Raw genomic sequence first — 16,593 nt, 5'->3', positions numbered from 1 at the left:
CGAGCTACTGCATATAGGTAATGATAGTATATTGGCCCTGTAAACACCCTTGCTATTTATGAAATAGTTTGTGATTTGTGTTTAAGTGTGTGTAAGTGAACTAATGCCAATCATTAAATGCAAAACAAAGTTACAAAACAATACATAATTAACCAAGAAATTCCTCAGATGTTTTTGTACAAAAAGGGTTTGATAAGACACCCACAGGCAGCAGGAACACTGGCCAACTGTAAGGCAGCGACATGAAGTGTAAAACTAGCCAAGTTATTAAAGCAGCAACCTCATCATGTGGGAAATTTGAGTACCTTTAATTTAAAGATCAGATATCTCTCATTTTTCTAATGCTGACATAAATTGATTGTGAATATTCAGAGTTACTGAAAATGTGGTTTGAAAAAAAAAAAGCACTTTCACCCTAAGGGCACTTTGGGACGTTTTTACAAGCATTTGCACCTTATCTCTGCACATATGGTTAAAGACCTCCGAGAAATGTGATGGATATTAAACATCGCCTGGTTTCACCTTCTTAGGTTCAATCTCGTCGAAGAGGGAAAAAGCTCAGATAACATCTCACACACACAGAGCACAGCCACGACTACTGCCAGGCAGGACAATAAATACAAATCATTCGCAGAAAGACTCTCATCTCACACAGGGTCTGAATGACAAGGCTAATAGCGGTCGTATGGTTTTGGTATATAAAGGATGTGTGGCGCAGATACAGAGAACAGCCACAAAAGTTCACTGTAAAATAAAAGTTTATAAGAAGTTTTTCTGGAGAAAACTAAAAAGAGGGATTTAGTTTCCTCTGACTGTGTTTTCTTTACATGGTGGAAAACACTCATAAATAGCATTTAACCTGTTAAAATGCCAGTATTGGTCTAAAGCTATCACACACTTAAATTCAAGGTTTGCCTGTAGTTGTGGTGTGACCACTTATTCTGTTGTCTTTATGCTGACGGATCAAAGTAATCAAAAGACTTTATTACTTTGACACAAACCCAAACTCTCACAAGCCTCAATAAATGATAACCGCCTTTTCATTCTTGACTTGACTCCTATCTGACAAAACAGCACACCGACGCTTAAAATTTACCCTCTTTATCTGTCTTACAGCAGATATGCAGTATGTGCATGCCTGATTCTATACGGGAAAACACAGAGGAAAGTAGAGACAGCATCTCTGATTTGTAAAACAGGATCCTCTGCTGAAAGAAACCGTGCTGCAAAACTGGCAAAAACAAAACACAAAAACATCTTTTGTTTTTGTGGAACTGACAGTACGGGGATATTTCCAATGTGATTACGCCTCCCCAAATGTTGGAGCTGTACATGTAACTGCTGTTTGAAACCACAGAGATTAACCTGCACGACTCTCCTAAATCAAATTGGCTGGTACAGTGTTCTCATTATTTCCACTGATGACTACCTACCAAACACACCGAGAGGGAATTAGTGCCAGATTAGAGCCAGAGACAGCAGCAAACAGCCTAAACACTCAAATGCACATTATGCTATCAACAATAGATTTCCATCACAGCTGGGTGTAAGAAAAAAAAAAAAAAAAGTCTTAAAGTCTTAAATGAATCTCTTAAATATAAAATAGCCCCATCTAGTGGAAGATATCTATAAAATATACTTCAAAATGTTCAACAAGAGAATAACAGACTGTTGGGGTTTTAATATGCTGTTGGATCATCTGGATCTTCTTGTTTTTCTTTTAGTATCTACTGTTTTAAACAAAGTTTAGTTTACGTCTCACGAGGAGTACTAAGATTGTGAAATTTTATTTTGTGGCTCTGGAGGGACAAAATAACTATGATGATGTCATCAGGGTTTCAATTCAGGATTCATTGTTTTTGGAAACAGACAAATACAATACCAGGGACTAAAGGTCAGGATATCTTGGCATCGACTGACAATTCTTTTAAAACTCTGGTTCTTTCAAACATCGCAACTTTGTGGAAATCCAATACACAATCATTACTGTATCTCTTTAAGGTGAAAGTTAAAGGTGCCCTGTGGAGTTTTTACCCTCAGCAAAACCTATCCTCTGTGTCCTTGAGGTCCTACGAATGCAACAAATGTGTTTTTCTTTAAGCTGATTACTTTCAAAATTTTAAAACCTGCATCATCTATAGCCATATTTACTTGCTATCAGTCGTCTTCTTCTTCTCTGCCTTTGCTGGTGCATTGCTGTGTCTCTTAGCGCCACCTGTAGATCAGGTAAGATTAGAATAAACAAAATGGTGGTCCACTCATCAAAACATTCCTCCATAGCGCTACCAACAAATCCAAAATTGTACATGGTACCTTTAAGTTATATTGGTTTACCATACCAACAAATAATATACAGGTAGACACTCAATGCATTCCATATTTTCAGCAGTAGAACAGAAGTAAGAATGAAATAATTGTATACGTAAGTAAAGACTACAGTGCGAGAACATGCAGTATTTACTGTGATAAAGAAATGAGAGAAAAATATGTATAATAAAAAATATTTTAAAAAACATTTATGCAGAGAATATAGAAATTATAAAGACAGTAAAAATACATATAGTATAATAAAATTGATGTTCAAAATGTCAATAGTATACAGGAGATGTTAACCTTAACCCCCTATTATATTACAGTAGAATAACCTTTTTATCTATTTCTTCTGTGTTTGTTGTTGTTGTTGTTGTTGTGCATGACCTTTGAATAACAATTACACCCAACATTTAGAGGTTACATGCAATCAAATCATGTCCAAACAGATGGATGGCTGTTGTGATGTGTGCGCTCTCCGTTCTGCTTGCTGTCTGGCCTCTTGTCAGTCCTGCCTCTGTTTGCTAGGAGGCACGGTGAGCGCAGAGCTACACTCGCTTGCGGGCTCTGAAAGTCTAACAGGAGCAGAAACCACTGAATTATTCCATCCTGACCCATCCTCACCTACGCCTTTCAGCTCAGTTGCCATCGCTGCAGACAGAGCTCTATGAACCTGCACTCGTTTCATTTTCAGACACAGCCGAGTCTAATGGGACACAAACCAATATAAAAGGTGTCAGTATAGGAGTAGAAAGGCAAACAATGGACAGAGAAAAGGAACATGCTTTGTGACATGGATGCAATCTCTATCCACAAGGACAGATATAAAACAAATACATCTCAGTGCTATACAAGGTGAATTTAAAAATATCTGTCAGTGATATAAACTATGTTACAAGAAAAAGTACGTAAAACAAAATGAAAAATAAGTGCCTGGGGTATGTGGGGTATGTTGCAGAGTGAGATGGACCTAAGCAAGCTCATAAGTAGTTCAATACATGTTGCATTTGACAGAATGAAAGTAACTGATATTGATATAATACATGATTACATCCAGCTCGTGAAAACTTTTGTATTTGCTGGTCTAAACCCCTTTTGTCGGATATGAGAAAACTCTGCATTTCAAGGTTGTTCAGAAAAAAAAGCAGAAGATGAAATGGGAGGTTAGAAGTAGAACAAGCAGTGACAGCCACTGAACAGGCAAATACAAAAATACAGCACCTACAGAAATACAACCTTCACTAATAGAAACTGCAAACTCTATAATCAATAGGCTGTTTTTATACCAATTGGTACATTTACGTGGAGCTTAATATTCCAGAATAAAAATGCTCCTCAATCAAAATAAACAGGCCCAAACTGATTGAAGTTCCAGTCGGTTGCAGAGGGGTAGATTAAATATCTTTATAAACTGACAAAAGAAAAGTTGCACCTTGTAAACCATTTAACCTGATTACCTGGCTCTGTTCTTTCTGTGCATGTCCTCTGGCTTGACGTAAATGTGTATCTCCATGCATCTTGCTGCATGTAAACACCAGACCCTATTAAATCACAACCCATGCAAAGAGTTCACCTGAAAGTCTCAATCAGAAGGAAAAAATGTGTGGGTGTAACCACAGCTAATGTATCGAATGACAGCGTGAAAGCCATGTGACGATGTGAAAGAGTTTGCTTGAACTGCTGAACTTACCTTACCTGTGAATTATTACCTGAAGCTGCAGCTCCCCTCAACAGCTCAAAAGAGATTTATAGTGAGTTTCAGTTTATTGATTCACTGTCCAGCTCACAACTTTACTGCTTTGGTTCACTGTCACTGCTCCCATAACGTTGTTTTCAACACCACCAGCTAGGAAAAACATCCGCTGGCGCCATACGGCAGACAAACTGGGTAAGATTTTAGAGAATTTAGCAACTAAAGAGCCAGATATTTCCCTCTGTGGTTGGTAGAGACCAAAAACAGAGCTAAAAGCGGAATAAATATTGGACTTCACCAGGTAGCCACAAACACTACTCAAAGTGAATGGTAATGTTTCTCCTTTACTACTAGATATGTAAATAGGCAACTCTTAAATAAGTGTTTGATATCAAGGTGACGATAGATCAGTGTTGAGTTCACAACTTGTTTCTGCTGCCCCCAAGTGGCCAAAATATCAGTTAACGTAAGTTGGTTTAAGACTAAAGGCGTCAAAGTAGCATTCACAGTCAGTGGAGTCAAACTTACTAGTTCAACGTCTCCATGCTAATTAGCAGTTCAATATTGTCACTGATGAGCACGTGTACAATGTGAGCACGTGAGTGCACAAACTTTCAGTGTATGGCTTAATTTTCTAGAAATATAAACAGACTTTTCATTCAAGTGCATTTTCATTATTCTACTGCTACTGGATAGCAGAAGTTTACAGTGATGGATATTTCCTGAAAATTAGAGTTGAAATGATCGATCAACCCGTTTAAGTAATTTTCAAGCAAAAATACCAAAGTGATCAGAGTCCACCTTCTCAATGTGAGGAATTACTTTCTAGTTCTGTTATTTGAGCTCAGAACAATGAAGCAATATATAGAAATCATCTTAGGCTTTGGTTACTGTGATTGCCATTTCTCACTATTTTCTGCCAGCTTATAGAGCAGATGATTACCAGCACACTAATCAATAATAAAAATAATCATACAACCATTACCACTATTGACTGATCATATCAGATAGGGCCAGCTCGTCTGGGTAATTGATTAAACAAAGGTTAGTGCAGCAGCAGAGTCGGGTCTTTATCTTGTGATTATGAAGACAAATGTTATTACTCTAGTTTTTCAATATTGTGTTTTCAGTGAAGCACGGTGTGATAAAGCTCAGCTCAGAGACTTTAAGTGAACAATAAATCAACAGCTCACATGAAATTTTCACCAGCAAGCTCTCCAACTTTGACTTTAACATGACCCTTCAGTCTCCAGAGGAATGTGCACATCTTGAGGGAGTGCAGCCAGTGTGACCTTTAAGTCAAAAACTACTGAATAATTTTCTGCTTTTGAATCTTATATTGCCAGAGTCTCTTGCAAAAGAAATGCAGTAAAATTTGAGTGTGTATGAATTTTTTTTTTCTTTTGTGTGTGAATTTCTTATAAATATTAAAGTTTCACCACTGAGGAAGTCTACATTTGTGGACACACTATTCTGTTATAATAATCTATATATGCACTCTTGAGGTGTTTGAGCACTGTTGTAAAGAGAGATTAAAGATTATGAGATTTATACAATCCCTTTTTATTTATTTGTTTATTTATTTTAGTGTTGTGACTTGTTGATTCTGCACTTTAACTTTACAGTATCTTGTCTGCACAGCTGTCAGTGTATCTGGGACATCCTAACTAGACCAACTTAAGTCCTTGCTTATTATATATTTTTCATTCATGCATATAAATTGCTGAAATAACGTGAACAGGAAGCCCCCAAATCCCAACACTGAAGTTTTTATATGTTTAGAAAACTTATTTCTCCCTTATGACAGAAGACAATGAAACTCAAATAAGGCAATCATAGCAAGCAGTCCATGCGGATAATCTCAATAACATTTGCTCCCAGACCATACTGTGTCATAACTAAATGAATCTGACTAAGGCGATGGTATTGGCCTCTGGCAGCTCAATTGCACAGGGTTTCAGAAAGGAGGAACAATATCAGAATAAGTAGTTCTTTTTTTTTCTCTCTCACAGGGTTTCTTGGGAGGTGGTGCTGACGTGAATGACACAGCCCAACCCCTGCTATAATGTGAGGGAAAAAGTCCAGACGCAGAGAAATAGGCTGCAATGTGCAGCAGCAGCAGCAGCAGCAGCAGCAGCAGCAGCGCGGTCGGTGCGCAGACGCATCAGGTGCGCGCCAGGAGAAAGGGACTCCAAGACGCACAGCGGCGTGACTGATGAACGCTGTTTAGTAACTAGATAGCTTTGGGAGACTTGTTTACTCGTGGTGTGAGGTAGCCTATAAGAATAAAGCGGACGATTTGCCGAAAACCTTGAGATAAAGACGCGGGAGAGCAAAAACAATATGTACAGGAGCGCTAAAGGAGACCATGAACCCCAACTCTGAAAACTCCGTGTCATGAAACAGCAGTGGCACACAGACCTCCTGTAGGTCTCGGTCTGGCAACATTTCGAGTTCATCTAAAGGGGATAAAAAAAAAAAAAATCATGAACTTATCCGAGTCTGTTTGGCTCTTGGAAGAGCCGTGTAACCTGAGCAGAGTGGAGGAAGAGGACCAGAAACTTTTATTCGGGATCGGCATGGATAATTTCATCACGCTGCTGGTTTTCGGGCTCATCTTTACGCTCGGTGTGCTGGGCAACTCCATGGTGATCACCGTGCTGGCTCGGAGCAAACCGGGGAAACCGCGCAGCACCACCAACATATTCATCCTCAACCTGAGCATAGCGGACCTCTCCTACCTGCTCTTCTGTGTCCCCTTCCAGTCCACCGTCTACATGATGCCGACGTGGGTCCTGGGCGCATTCATCTGCAAATTCATCCACTATTTCTTCACTGTGTCCATGCTGGTGAGCATCTTCACCCTGTCTGCCATGTCCGTGGACCGGTACATCGCCATCGTGCACTCGAGAAAGTCCTCCTCTATCCGGGTGGCGAAGCATGCTCTGATCGGAGTGGTGGTGATTTGGATACTTTCTCTGGCCATGGCTGCGCCTATCATGTATTACCAGAACATCTTTCACAGAGGGGAGAATCACACCTTTTGCTGGGAAGTGTGGCCAGATCAAACCCAGAAGAAAGTCTATGTGGTTTGCACCTTTGTGTTTGGTTATGTGTTGCCTCTGCTGCTGATTTCCTTCTGTTATGCAAAGGTAAGAAAAAGCTTGGGTCATTTCATAATTATGGAAATGATTCACCTATAAAAAAATCTTACCTTTATTTCTTTACTTACAGGTTTTAAATCACTTGCACAAAAAACTAAGAAATATGTCCAAAAAGTCAGAGGCATCAAAGAAAAAGGTATGTATTAAACCAGTCTCTTTGGGGGGCTGGGGTATTTATCAAGGCTTACAGCCATATGTTGGCAAACTTGTCTGATTGTAATGAGTTGCAAACACTGAATACATACTGGAAAACAAAAGTAGATGGGGTGATTTGCCACCTGTTGAATTACTGCAGAATCATATACATTTGCAGGACATAAAATAATGAAAAAGATAAGATAAGATGGTCACTTATTAGTCCCATAGTGCAGAAATTTGCAAAAAAAAAAACACCACTGTAAAATGGCACAAGTTGAAGTTAAGAAGTCCAGAGAAAATAAAGCATAAATCACTGAAAATACTCGATGTGTAATAAATGTTCCCTTGAAATTCACCTTCTGAACCCTTGAATTTTTGTTTAACACCATTATCTGACATGATGATGATGATGATTTCACTAACGATGATTATGGTGATGAATGGTGTCAGTCTTTATATAAATTTTAACACACAAGTCATACCTTCACTGAAGTACCTTCCCTCTCTCTGGATCAGCATTTTTCACGGTTCACTAAGCTGCAGCCCTCTTCCTCTGGCGACATATGGTTTGATTCAAAGCAGAGGTCAGCGTTCTTGGCCTTTAGGAAGATATATATCAAAGTTACACTGCCCCACGCTCCTACACACATTATTCAGCCAAGGTCTACTACCATATGCTGTACCATTTCCTCAATTTCAACAGGCAGCCAGAGGGAACTCTTTTCATCTTTTCCATTTTCCTTATGGTCGAAAAAATGAATATTAATGCTATAATGCTCAATGTTAACCGGCCCACTCGAGCAAAGTGGCCAAAAGGCAATGTGCAATCAAAGTGCAATCTAGTCTTCATTATTCTTGTTGGAGGTCATTTAGCTTCCCAGAGAGCCAGTTATCGGCTGTCGCCCACTTCATTGTCAGTCTGTCCGTCCATTGTTCGTCACAGCCGGGCAGTTTAGCAGCTCCTGATCAGCTGAGAGGGGAAGGGTTGATGAGAATGTAAAATGTTCACCTACTTATACATACATGCTTTATTGCATGAGGCTTAAAACAAGAGTGGGAGGTAGAACAGGGAATCTGAGATATTCTGATAATGCAGAGTGCTGAGGGATGATGCACAGAAGGAATGTTACACTGACAGCTTTGTGAGAAACGGTTGGCAAGCAGCGCATTAAACCCAGACTACAATACATAAATTAGCTTGGTGGGGAACCTGCTGTTTAACTATGACTAATGTCAGAACAGAACACATTAAATCTGAGTGTGGTATCAACAATGAGAGAAACACACACACTGGTGCAAAAATGAGTAATTTTACAATGAAAGCGGCAACATCCCCATTTCCTTTTTTTTTTATGAATACACAAGTACGGTGCTTGTGCCAAAATTGGTGTATTTCCTTGGCAGTGCATCATTTTTCCAGTGTGTGTCATGGAAAGTGTTTCATGATAAGAAGATTAATGTGCAGCATACAGTAAATCACAGAATCAAAATGAAAATGAATAATGTGCATACGGATGCGAATAGATCAATTACTGTCATATTTTTGTTTGTATTATTTTAAAGCACAGAATAATAAACAGAAAAGAGAATTAGTTAAGAACGACCTGCAAACTTTATAGACTTAAAGAGCTATAGAGATATGAAAGCTACCCCCCCAAAGCTGTTTTCACCTCCTTCCATGGTGTGAAATCTAGCTAGATTTCTAGATGCTGCCATGCAAAACACATTTTTAAGAGTAAACAAATTTTGGTGCGACACCTATCCCATCATAGGTCCCCTTGCTACCTTCTCCTCACTCTAACTGAGATGCTGTGAAAACATCACCTGGCTCTTCTGCTGCAGTGTGTGTGTCCTGTGGTGAGCTCAGCGCACCATAACTACTGTGCAGCTGTCAACAATTGGGCCTCTGTTATTAATGTGTAATCATGTGAATAATTGTAGTGTGAGCGTTAGACAAGACGATCAAATCCTCTCATATATTTATCCATTGGGTATGTAGCTACAGCCAGGAGACTGTTAGCTTAGCTTAGCATAATGACTGGAACAGGTCAAACTGGCCAAAGGTAACCTACCAACTACCAGCACCTCTAAAGCTCAGTAATATTGTTTTAAACTGAGATAAGTTTTACAGGAGGTTATTGCTACATTAATACAATATCTACAATTATTCTGACTCAGGAGAGTTCGTGTATCATTCCAAGATCCGCTACTATCCTTATAGTCACACCATTTAAATTGCCTGAATTAGCTACCATATTGGCCCGAATGTGAGATGACACTGATTTTAGGACAACTCCCTTTTCCAATATCTGTTTTTGACCCCATGCCTTTTTGAGGAAACACTTTGACCCCTGTTCTGTTGGGAAAGTTCCCCTGAGATAACATTAATCTAAGAAGAAGAGTCATCATTGAAGCTTTATTAGCTCTATTTTCTATTGGTGGCAGTCAAAATCATTTGAGGGAGATATTAACTGTAATTACCAATAATTACTGCAAATGTTTTTTCTATCTCCTTTGCTTGTGATTATGGTCTGGAAGATATTATGTAAATAAGGTATATGTGCAGGATTATGTCGTGTCCAGGTGCATTGACTGCCTGTAGTCTCCGCTGTGGTATCGACCATATCTCTCTGAAAGAAAGGGAATAAGCTTATCTCCTGTGTTCCGTTGTGCCAATAAACTTTTAGTTTTCAAGTAAATGAGACAAGACAAGACATAAGACAGCGTCCTCGGTGGGAAGCAGAGGGAGTTTGCTTAAAAAAAAGTGTTTAATGAATAGTTTGAGTGGTTCACCTGGGTCTCAACACCTCACTACCAGGACTGTGAAATACAATGTCAGTGACAGCTGGAAAAAGCAAGGTTACTCCCACTCCTGTTGTGAAATACAAACTTCTTATCACCCTCAGACACCCACAGTAGGAATCAGACAACAGCCTCCAACAGTCAAATGAAACACTGTCAAAAGCCAAATCGCCAAAAACAGCGGTAAATCTTCCTTTGTCTTTCTGGAAGGTGTTTGTGCAAAGATGTGATAAATATGTTTCAAACAAATCTTTTAACCCCTCTGGTTTTATGTCATGTTCAGATAGAAAAGAGAGAAAATCTGAACTACTGTTGCTTTCTGCTTTAGTAAATAAAAGCCTTATTTACTTTGGTTCTTGGGTAATGTTCTTGCGAATCATGGGGTTCATTATATTTGGCAAACAATTATGTTTTCACTGGATTCTCAGTGTTGAATGAAGGGTTAAAAGCCAGAAATTGATACTGTATGTTTTTGGAGTTTTCGCTGAGTCAGGCATCCAGATGGAGCACACAGTTGGTTATGGATACTTCACAGTCATCTTGAAATTGTTTAACAGCATCCGCAAAGTGAAATGAGGACAGCTCATGCTTCAGAGACTAAACTGCTTATTGACACGATGGTGTTACTATCACATGAGTGTTACTATTGTAAACTAAGTGTTACTAACTGGATGAATTAATAACTGTAATTTATTTTTGTAGTATCTTCAGTTTATTAACAGCAATAAAGTTAATGTATATACGTGTAAATCATACCTTTGAATTGAATTAATACATGAAACAAACGTAAATCCATACACCAGTTACATTTTCCACATGGTTTTCATGGTGCAGATACGTCTCATTGTACCCTCTTCTTCTGCAATGTTGATCTCAATACACTCAACTCCCAAATAGTCACATAATAGTATTGGATGGAAACAGAAACACTCATTAATTTGCATTTTTCTTTGGCCGATTTTAGTCCAAATTTGCACTGTGGACACCTGGCTAGTGCCAGTCTTTGATTTAATCTCATTCTGCCTCCAAAACTTACACATAACGTTACATAAATAAAAAAAAAAATAAATTAAAAAAAAAACTCCTTAGCACTCTACCCTAACTTCAGTGACAAAGACATTGCCACTCCTTACAGTAGTAAGTGATGGGACATTGGATTACTAACCTTTAAGGTTAGCATTAAGTTGTAGTTAGCATTAACCTGGATCCTGCTCTTTTTTTTTTTTTACCCTGTTAATATTAAATTACTAACCTTTTCTACAAACATCTTAATAAAAGAATGAAGTTATATTTTCCCAGGGGTCTTACAGTTTGGATTTTACACAGTATTTTTATAAAACTTATGTGCTTTTATACTTCTGAGGCAGAAAAGGAAGTGACGCACATCTGGGGACCCTGAAGAAGAACTGCAGTGCCCAGATGTTAAGTCTGTCTTGTGGCTGCAATATATTACGGGCTATTGGGCTGCTGTCAGAAACAGCCTCATTATAGCAACCTCTCACAAATTCAAGACACAGGCACATTGATGGATTTCTCCCAGTACAATGACGATTTTTGAGTGTTGGTGCAAAACCCCCTTTGATTCTGACAAACTGATGCCAAAACCTGATGATTATCACTGATGTATTACATGGCTGAACATCTTCCTGCGAATGAAATCAAATTCGTAACTGAACTAGAAACATTATTTTTCAAGGATCCATTTATTTATTGAAAAAGCAAAAATGCAGCAAAATGGCACAGTGAGCCCAGAATTACAGAGCACATCACATCGCAATAACTGTTAATGTTTTTCATGGTTCTGTTTTATTCCATTAAGGAAAAAAAAATCTGTCTTGTGCCCTGACATCCAGCTTTGACTGTCATTACTTCAGTACAGTAATATATTCACATTAACACTGTAAAAATGTTACATAAGAAGAAGATGGATCATTGAAAGGTTAATACCTCGATATCCAAAATGAATGACATCTTTTAATTATTTTTTTAAGACATTTCAGTGATCAGCTGACAGCTTCTGACAAATGAGTTTTACAAGTAGAGACAGTGCGGCTGGAGAGACGGAGCTGAGAGGGATGAGTTTTATTAGGTTCTTCTTCCTGTGGAGATGCTGCTGTTTATATTAGCCTAACTGATGGCTCTCGGGGGGTCGAGGTGAAGATATGAATGTGTTATGGAGGCTATCTAAACAGCGCTGTGCTATTAACATACTGCTACACTGAAACTGTGGGAACCTGTTCCTGGGTACTGTGTGGGAGTGTGTATGTGTCAGTGTGTGTGTGTATGTGGTGTATGCACGCTTGTGTAAAAGGGTTGGGCTGATATCGCAGGCCAATATTGACCTTTCATTTCAAATTGGATATGGGCCAGTCGGCGATGTTTACCTCTGAAATGATCGATGAGGTGCAGTTACATTACACATTTATTGTGAAAAAAAAAAAGAAAAAAAAAAGATCAACACTGCACTGGACTGTGGGAAGATCTTAAATTGAAAAGATGATCATAAAGCATTTCATCAGACTGCACAAACATGTTATTATACTACTCATCAGTGGAGATGCAGCCGTCCCTACAGTTAATTAATTTTGGTCTGAGTTGAAAAGTTCACTATTTGTGTTTTAGAAGAAAAAGAAACCAAATTACAGCCCCAGTAAACTGCTTGTGCTTTTGCCATATTGATTTTCTTTGTTGTTCATGGCATTTAAATCTTGATTAATAGTTTTGCTTTATTTATTGTGTGTGTGTGTGTGTGTGTGTGTGTGTGTGTGGGTTGTAAACACTGACAAATGAGAACATGTTAGCTAACAGTTGCCTACACATCCAGCAGACACGGAGCAACAGTGATGTGGAGTAGGTTTAACTCTGAAAGCAGCTGCCTGCTGCAGCTAATAATAATGACACTGATGAGACTGAGACTGAACCAAACTATGAAGTTGTGGGCCAGGAAACCAAGACATTTGGCTTCAAACAAAAATGCTAAAAAGTTAACTGAGGTTAACTACAGGGCCGGGTGATAACTGACCCCTCTCCCCTCCCTTGATTACCTCTCACATTACACATTGTCATTTGATCAGTTATTAATATAAAGTATGATAAGTGCAGCTTTAATAGTATGGGCATAAGAGAGGTGGATATGAACATAGCTCTGCATCTTCAAGCATCAAATATTCCCACATTCACCAATTAAAGCAGAAAACACTTGAGAGTTTCTATCACCGTGAGACTCCTCGCTTTTCTGTCATGTGTTTGAACTTCTTGACACAAAGTCTGCATGAGTCAAATGTCATTATGTAAATTCATAATTTCTGGATATGAATGCATGTATTCATTGTGCTACGCTGTGTTTATCATTCTGACTTGTCTGTATTGCTCTTCCTGTATCTTTCCCTGCTTGATATGTCACTTTAAACTTTACACACACGATTTGCTTGTTACCTGCTCAGATGCTTTTATAGTTTCAATGACAGAAGCTAATGAGTTCTGGAATAAATCCACTTGCTATCAAGCAAAATGCAGTGGAGGGGCCCAGAAGATCAGGCAGCATTTAATTAGTTTTTTTTGTGATGACACATTCCAGCTGTTGCCATTGGCTTTACTGATATATAACATTCAACACTTTCCTCTTAGATCAAAAATAAAATTGGTTTGCTGTAATTGTCACAATAAGTTATCACATTTTCTTAAAGTATATCTGGTCAATATCTTAAATTTTGGGTCTTTATAGCGGAATGTGTGTATAAATGGTTTTGTGTTATAAACTGGAGGAAACCACTACAGTGTAACTCACGTTATGACTCAGAGTTTATACATTAATATATACATTTTCATCTATGGGTATACTTAATATATAAAATAACATAATCCCATCAGTTGTTCATTAAATGAACTACTCATGAAGTCACTAAGTGACCTTTCTCAGAGGTAATTATGTGCCAGTTGAAAGCCATAACATGTGACCGTGTGCGGCGAGGTCTGTTCCTCTGCCATCGTTCTTCTTGCTCAGCCTGTTAATTGCACATTGTGGTTGTTTTTTTTTTTTTTTTACATTCTTGTCGTTGTTAAACATACAAATCTTCAAGACAGGTAGACATGTAGATGTGATTGAAACTGAATTATGATTGAATTGACTGAAATATTTTCTTTCCACCTTCAAGTGTACCACATCATTTATGTTTATAAGCTTGAGCATTTGCATCAAGGCCAATTCTGATATGAGGGTCATCTGAACATTTACAGGATTGCAGCTGGATCTGCTGAGTGAAATGTCAATAGAATAATATGATTTATGTGGTGCCAGTCAGTTAAGTGTAATACAATTAAGGGTTTTATGAGGCCCTGACTGAGTATGGAATTGCATACAAATTGGTCAACTGTATGTGTTAGTTTCAGCTGGAACTGATACAGCTAATATGATGATCCATATATGATGATGTGTAATGTGAAAGGGCTCGCTCATAATAACAAACCTACAGAGAATTATTACCAACTCTGCAGTGTCCTGCTCTAATTAGCATTTTTGCAACTTTTTGTGCATTGTTTTGTGTTTTTCAGGCAGCAGACTTTTTGCTAACATGTTTGTCATAAATACAATATGTCAGTTTTGAAAAAAAGATGATAATAATACCAAGCAGCTTTAAAGTTGGGGTAGCCAGTCATTTGTTGGCGTCAATGGGTAAAAATTCCATAATCATCTATCAGCATATTGTAATTCAAGTGGTCTGAGAGCAAACTAGACATCTACTCCTCCTCTTGGCTCTTGTTTTCATGTTTTAGAAAAACTAGCCTGTGACAGGAGACTTAGCCAATCACAGGTCGTTTTAAAAGAGAGAGCGCGTTCCTCTTGGCTCTTCTACAAATGCAGATGCGTGTGCAAATCCCTTCAGAGAGAACTTGCTTTACCTCCCCTGGACAGCTTAACAGGCTGCTGACTTCATTTTCCTGTAATACCTAAAAATATCTATAGTGGTTGGTGGTGTAGGTAGATTTACAATGAAAGTAGGAGCTGAGTGGCTATGTTGAATGTTGCTAATAGTTTAGTCTTCCTGCTAACTGTAGCCAAAGGTGCACATCTGCAGCTGTGTTGCTTGTGTTGCATGCGTGTATGAAGAATGTGAGGGGAGAGCTGCAGGATGGCGGCTGTATTTTCTGCCCAGCGTTAAGGAGATGTTTTGGAGGACTGGCTTCTTGTGTAACTTAGTCCTGAAGTAATTAGAAAATAAATTCACTCTTGACTCATTCTTGCATTCCTAGCAGATTGCTAGCACCATGCTAACACATCAGCATTCGCAAAGCCTTCCCAATAACACCCACTGATGCACTAAACCCAGGTTCATTTCAGGATGTCACATAAACAATTTTGTAGCCTATTTATTTGCTACCAAATGAGCTTAAAAACTTACCTGTCCAGGAAGTTCAATCTGTATGAAAAGATAAAAAGAGTATTCAAAGAATTATTCAGTATAATAAAAATGATATCAGCTTAAAACAGATGAAACAAATTGCTAGGTTTTGTATATCGTAGCAGGAGAAGGTGCGAGAATAAAGAATAACAGCAGAGCAGCAGCAAAATATTTACAGAGATGTCTCCAAGGCACCAACCTCTCAAAACTTTATTATTTTATCCTGACTGACACTTACTCCTGGGTACAGCAATGTAAATGTTGTCACTGTTGTCCCTGTAGGCACTGACTAAATCTCCCTCCTTTTTCCTCTCTCTCGTGGACCTCAGACGGCTCAGACGGTGCTGGTGGTGGTGGTGGTGTTCTGCCTCTCTTGGCTCCCTCATCACGTTGTTCACCTTTGGGTGGAGTTTGGAACCTTCCCGCTGAACCAGGCGTCCTTCGTGTTACGGGTGGCTGCCCACGGTCTGGCGTACAGCAACTCATCTGTCAACCCCGTCATCTACGCCTTCCTGTCGGAGAACTTCAGGAAAGCTTACAAGCAGGTGTTCAAGTGCCAGATCGGTACCAGTGACTCCCCGCTCAACGACATTAAGGAGATCCGCAGCAAAGCGGACACGCCGCCCTCGACTAACTGCACCAACGTTTGACTGACAAGGTGTGGATGGTGACATTTAAATAAAGTAAGGGCACCTGTCACATTGGAAGTCAGTATAAAGTCACAGAGGCAGAGCCATCAGACAAAAGTGGGTGTGTGGAAGTTTTTTTTTCTTTTTAATGTAGCTAAGTGTAGTTGCTTGGATATACAGCTATACTGTTCCACATAAGCGCTGTTCATTATACCTGGAGGAGATAAAGCCCCTGTGGCTTCAGGACATGATTACTCACTCTTTGATCAGTGTCCATTTCCTGCATCTCTTCATTTCACGAAAAAGCGATGGAGTCTGAAACTCAGGAAAATGATGCCCCCTCTGAAGATAACCTGGTTTTGATTGCAGAGAATATTTACATATACTTCAAGCCAATACATTAAAAAGGCACCTGCAGACTTCAAAAGTATTAGAAATCACATTTTCTTTCATGGAGA

At 38.9% G+C, this 16,593-nt stretch overlaps 1 protein-coding gene across 1 annotated transcript; it reads left to right on the top strand.

Annotated features, from left to right (window-relative positions):
* The first annotated feature begins 6,265 nt into the window (after positions 1 to 6,265).
* galr1 (galanin receptor 1) lies at positions 6,266 to 16,385 on the top strand. Its single transcript, XM_022753252.1, has 3 exons — positions 6,266 to 7,155; positions 7,238 to 7,303; positions 15,836 to 16,385. The coding sequence occupies exons 1-3, from the start codon at positions 6,490 to 6,492 to the stop codon at positions 16,154 to 16,156; spliced, it is 1,053 nt and encodes a 350-aa protein (XP_022608973.1). The 5' UTR covers positions 6,266 to 6,489; the 3' UTR covers positions 16,157 to 16,385.
* The last annotated feature ends 208 nt before the right edge of the window (positions 16,386 to 16,593 follow it).

The sequence above is a fragment of the Seriola dumerili genome, unplaced genomic scaffold, assembly GCF_002260705.1.
Source record: "Seriola dumerili isolate Sdu_G_001 unplaced genomic scaffold, Sdu_1.0 BDQW01000191.1, whole genome shotgun sequence".
NCBI lineage: Eukaryota > Metazoa > Chordata > Actinopteri > Carangiformes > Carangidae > Seriola > Seriola dumerili.
The sequence above is the reverse complement of the archived record's forward strand: the minus strand, read 5'-3'. Positions and strand labels throughout refer to the sequence as shown.

Excerpts from the sequence above, each read along its gene's own strand:
- galr1 (XM_022753252.1), top strand. The coding sequence starts at position 6,490 with ATGAACTTATCCGAGTCTGTTTGGCTCTTGGAAGAGCCGTGTAACCTG. Across the intron at positions 7,156-7,237 it reads TTTCCTTCTGTTATGCAAAG|GTTTTAAATCACTTGCACAA; the intron begins GTAAGAAAAAGC and ends CTTTACTTACAG. Across the intron at positions 7,304-15,835 it reads CAGAGGCATCAAAGAAAAAG|ACGGCTCAGACGGTGCTGGT; the intron begins GTATGTATTAAA and ends CGTGGACCTCAG.